The 4,087-nt window shown below is 51.4% G+C and overlaps 1 protein-coding gene across 1 annotated transcript; it reads left to right on the top strand.

Moving 5' to 3' along the window:
• Nucleotides 1-682: 682 nt before the first annotated feature.
• CKS2 (CDC28 protein kinase regulatory subunit 2) lies at nt 683-3,130 on the top strand. Its single transcript, XM_027742623.2, has 3 exons — nt 683-820; nt 1,585-1,712; nt 2,678-3,130. The coding sequence occupies exons 1-3, from the start codon at nt 762-764 to the stop codon at nt 2,728-2,730; spliced, it is 240 nt and encodes a 79-aa protein (XP_027598424.1). The 5' UTR covers nt 683-761; the 3' UTR covers nt 2,731-3,130.
• The last annotated feature ends 957 nt before the right edge of the window (nt 3,131-4,087 follow it).

Genomic DNA, 4,087 nt, shown 5'->3' with positions numbered 1-4,087 from the left:
CCCAGCTGGCATAACCACCACCCATAAACACATCGCGGGAGCTACGGAGCTCCTTATCAAACCCAGGCACGTTTTCCCACGGGAAACGCTCACTGCGCCGTTCCGCTGGGAAAGAGGCCTGTGTGCCGGGAATGCCGCCGGCAGTGCCTACGCTGCCCCGGGCGTCCCCACGGTCGGTCTGTCCGCACCGCGAGCGACCGCAGCACGCGAAGCGCGACAGCCCAAGGCAGAGCGGGCTCACGACAGCCACGGGGGAAGCAGGGCACCGCGCTTCACACGAAGCCGCACGGAGAGGTCTCGGCCCGCGGGCACCCGGTGCGAGGCGGCAGGACCTCCCCCCCCGCCCCCCCCGCCTCCACACGAGCCGCGCATGCGCGGGACGCCACAACTGCTCCCCTCCGCCCCCCCGCGTGCTGGAAAGCGCTGGAAGGGCGCGCGCGCTCCGCCCCGCCCCGGCAGCCGCTGGCCAATCATGGCGCGCTCGCGCCCTCCCCGCCCCGCCCCCCGCGCCCTCCCATTCGCCCCCCTCCGCCCCGTGACGCAACCGCCGCGGCCTCCGCGGACTGGCTGCGGGAGGCGAGCGCGCGGGTCACGCGGCGCGGCGGGCGCGGCACGCGATTGGCCGGCCCCGGCAAGAGCCAATGGGAGCCGAGCCGCCGGATTCAAATGGCGCGAGGCGCGGAAGCGGGCGGTTAGTGCGCGAGACGTCCCTGAAGCGGAAAGAGAAAGAGAGGGGTCCTGCCGTCGCTGCTCCTGCCGCCATGGCCAACAAGCAGATCTACTATTCTGATAAATACTGTGACGAGGAATACGAGTACCGGTAAGAGACTGCGGGAGGGCCCGCTGGAGGGATTCGGAAGAGCCGTTCCGGAGGAGGGTGGCTCGGGCAGGCGCCTCTGCCGACGCGTGCCCGCTGCCTTCAGGGAACGGGTGGAGCGGGGCCGGGGAGGGCGCGGGGCCGGCGAGCAGGGCCGTGTCGAGCCGAGCCTCTCCGTGCTGGGCTTTCGCGTGGCTTTGGGCCGGCTGGGGAGGGGGGGGCGGGTGACTGAATGCTGCTGTCGGCTGGCCCCGATCGCTGGCCCCTGGCCGCGGAGCGATGGAGGGCGCGGAGCGCCGCCACCGCAGGGAGGGGGTTGTGGCAGAGCCTGGGATGGGGCTGCGCCGGCCTCTGCTGATGGGGCTGCTGCTGGAGTTGTAATTCTTTTAGGCTTACTTTAAAGCGGTATTACAAATATTTTAGAAGTCCAAAGTCCTTATTTTTTCAAGCAGTAGATACGGCAGCCACTTGCCAGGAACGCATACTTATATAAATGCAGCGTGACTGGAGCGTGAAGAAGAATTAATCTCCTCTAGAATGCAGGTTGGCTTCCAATATGTAATTGCATTACGGATGTAATGTTTAATAGGCATAAGTGATTTTAAACCCGATTGTGAGACAGATTTCATAATCAGATTCGTGGTAACAGTCATATACCCTAGGCTTTTTTATAGAGAAAGTAATTATTCGTTACTTGCTTGCTGTCTTTTGCTGCAGAGCTGTTCAAGTTTTCTAGTGTTGTGTGTTTAATAATTGAATTTGTACAGACATGTGATGCTGCCACGAGAACTTTCAAAACAAGTGCCAAAATCTCATCTGATGTCTGAAGAAGAGTGGAGACGTCTTGGTGTTCAGCAGAGTCTTGGCTGGGTTCACTATATGATCCATGAGCCAGGTAAGCACATCTGAAAGAATTAGGTGGAAAAAAAAGGTGTCTAAAACATTAACAGCCTGGTGCTTAGCTGAAGTGTGTAATGCATAACTTGTTCTGCTGTGGAATCCAGCTGGAATTAAATACTGAATGTTTAGACTCCTGCTTATCTACTTGCTATTTTAGCCCTTTGTCAACAAAGGCAACATAACCTTAACGCTCATGTAGGTAAGGTCCTGTGTTAGTGCTCTGACAAATCTGCAGTACGGTTTGAACTCTAGCTATAGCGCCTACTTAAAAATCAGTATTTTATACAATGGAGTGTGAAGCCCCAGAGTCTACGAACGAGGATGTACTGTGAGAAGAGCCTTTTTAGGTAACGTACCATTGACAAGCCTGACTAAAAAGTAACAGGTGATACATGAACTGCAGCAGCAACTGGAGTTCCAAGTTTCTGAAGAATCAGGTGAAGAAATTAGTGTAACCTTCCAGTGTTTCCCTTACCTTGTTATCTTTGATACTTTAGACTTTTCTGGAGGTGTTTAGGTATAAGTCAGATCAATAATAATGTAAGCTGGCTGTATTAACTAAAGTGGATTTTTTTGATGCTTGACATGATGTACCTAACAGACAGTTTACCTAGTTTGCTAGTCTAAGTTTTCAGTAAGAGTTCATCAAATAGCCTAATGTAAAGAGACAGTTGGTACTAACTAAAAGTACTATTTTTTCCAATACGTCCTTCCTGTAAGTATCTTAAGTTTATGATACAGGTACCATTTGGTATAAAACTAAAAAACACGTGTTTGACCGTTACACGGTTACTGCAAAGTTGGTCTGTTAATATTACATGTGGAGCCATATTTGGACTTCTTGATGATCTACTTATCTGATAGTAAGCTTCAACTATCATCCCAAACTTCCAAAATGAAAGAAATCCCTTCAAACAAGACTTGAGGGACAGACTGATGCTTTCAATTTTCTTTCCGCAGAACCGCATATTCTGCTCTTCAGGAGACCTCTTCAAAAGGCGGAGCAGAAATAAGTCATCGCCTCTTTAATCTTCTGGAACTATGTATATGAGTGTATATATGTTGGCAGTATTCAGTGAATACTTTAAATTTACAAAACATACATCCAAACCTGTGCATGAGCTGTATTATTCACAGCAACAAAGCTCAGTCAAGTGAAATTTCAAGTAGGCTGCTATAATGTTAAAAGAGCGGATGGCTTTATCTTTACTGTCAATGTAAGTGCCTCTGAATTAAATTGCATTCATGTTTGTGTTGCACATTCTGGTTAGATGATCTTGTTATCTGTGTTCAGTGACTTTTGCACTCATCTTTTCTGCTGTATCCTAGTATATTCAAATCTATTAGTTCTTCTGTTTAGGAGGAAGTAGGTTTAAGAAATAAACTGATTTTTGTGTTCTTATAAAGCCTCAATGCCTGGAGTTCTAATTTACTGTCAAAACAAGTATTTGTTGTCTAACATTTTATGAGTACCTACTTTGGAAAACAGTAACTGGGTGATCCTATCCCTGATTACTTGGTATAAACTCTGCGTTGTGTACTTCTTAATATTGCATAGAGATGTCTTTATGCTTGTTCAGTTAACTCTGCTAGTACCAGTTAACTTTCTATCACAAGCTTTTACTCTGGGGTTCTAGCCTGCACTTCCTGTCTTGCAGTGAAGTTGTCACTGTGAAGTCTTGGGACCCTGTAATAGCAGCCATACACTCAGATTTTTTTTTTTTAAAAGGTACTTCAGTATATTGTGTTTCAGTAACTCTCAGTACCAGGGGTTCATTTCCAACATGAGTTAGCATTACAGCTGTGTAGGATTTGGAAGGCCAGCGACAGCAGAATCCATCTGCATGTGGCTTAAGTGACAAAGCATGTGCTGTCCCCGTGTCATGTGTGCTTGTTGTGGAGACAGAGGTAAGTAACATGAAAAGTCTGGTGAGGAAAAGGACCCTTGTAGGCCTTCCTCTAAAAGCTGCCTGAGCTGTCTGTCTCAGTGGTGGACTGAATCAGGCCGGGTCACACCTTCACTAAGAATCCTGCTGAGCTCCGCCTAAGCCGTGCTCTTCCTCGGGCTGGCGTCTCTGGAGGGTCCCGGGCGCGTGCCTGCCCGCCATTCCCTGCCCTCCATCCCCGTGGCACAGAATCCCGCACTCCCTGCCCTCCATCCCCGTGGCCCAGGATCCCGCACTCCCTGCCCTCCATCCCCGTGGCACAGGATCCCGCACTCCCTGCCCTCCATCCCCGTGGCACAGGATCCCGCAGCACGGACCCTTCCCGCGCCGCCCTTCCCCCCATTGCTTGGGCGTCACGCGCGCGCCCCGCCCGCCCCGTGACGTCATCGCTGCGCGCCGTGCGCGGGGCCGGGGCGGCGGCGGG

Source organism: Pipra filicauda, unplaced genomic scaffold, assembly GCF_003945595.2.
Source record: "Pipra filicauda isolate LSUMZ 115617 unplaced genomic scaffold, ASM394559v2 scaffold107_size2268652_pilon, whole genome shotgun sequence".
NCBI classification, from domain to species: Eukaryota; Metazoa; Chordata; class Aves; order Passeriformes; family Pipridae; genus Pipra; species Pipra filicauda.
This window is presented reverse-complemented; position numbering and strand designations above follow the sequence as displayed.

Excerpts from the sequence above, each read along its gene's own strand:
- CKS2 (XM_027742623.2), top strand. The coding sequence starts at position 762 with ATGGCCAACAAGCAGATCTACTATTCTGATAAATACTGTGACGAGGAA. Across the intron at positions 821-1,584 it reads GACGAGGAATACGAGTACCG|ACATGTGATGCTGCCACGAG; the intron begins GTAAGAGACTGC and ends GAATTTGTACAG. Across the intron at positions 1,713-2,677 it reads CTATATGATCCATGAGCCAG|AACCGCATATTCTGCTCTTC; the intron begins GTAAGCACATCT and ends TTCTTTCCGCAG.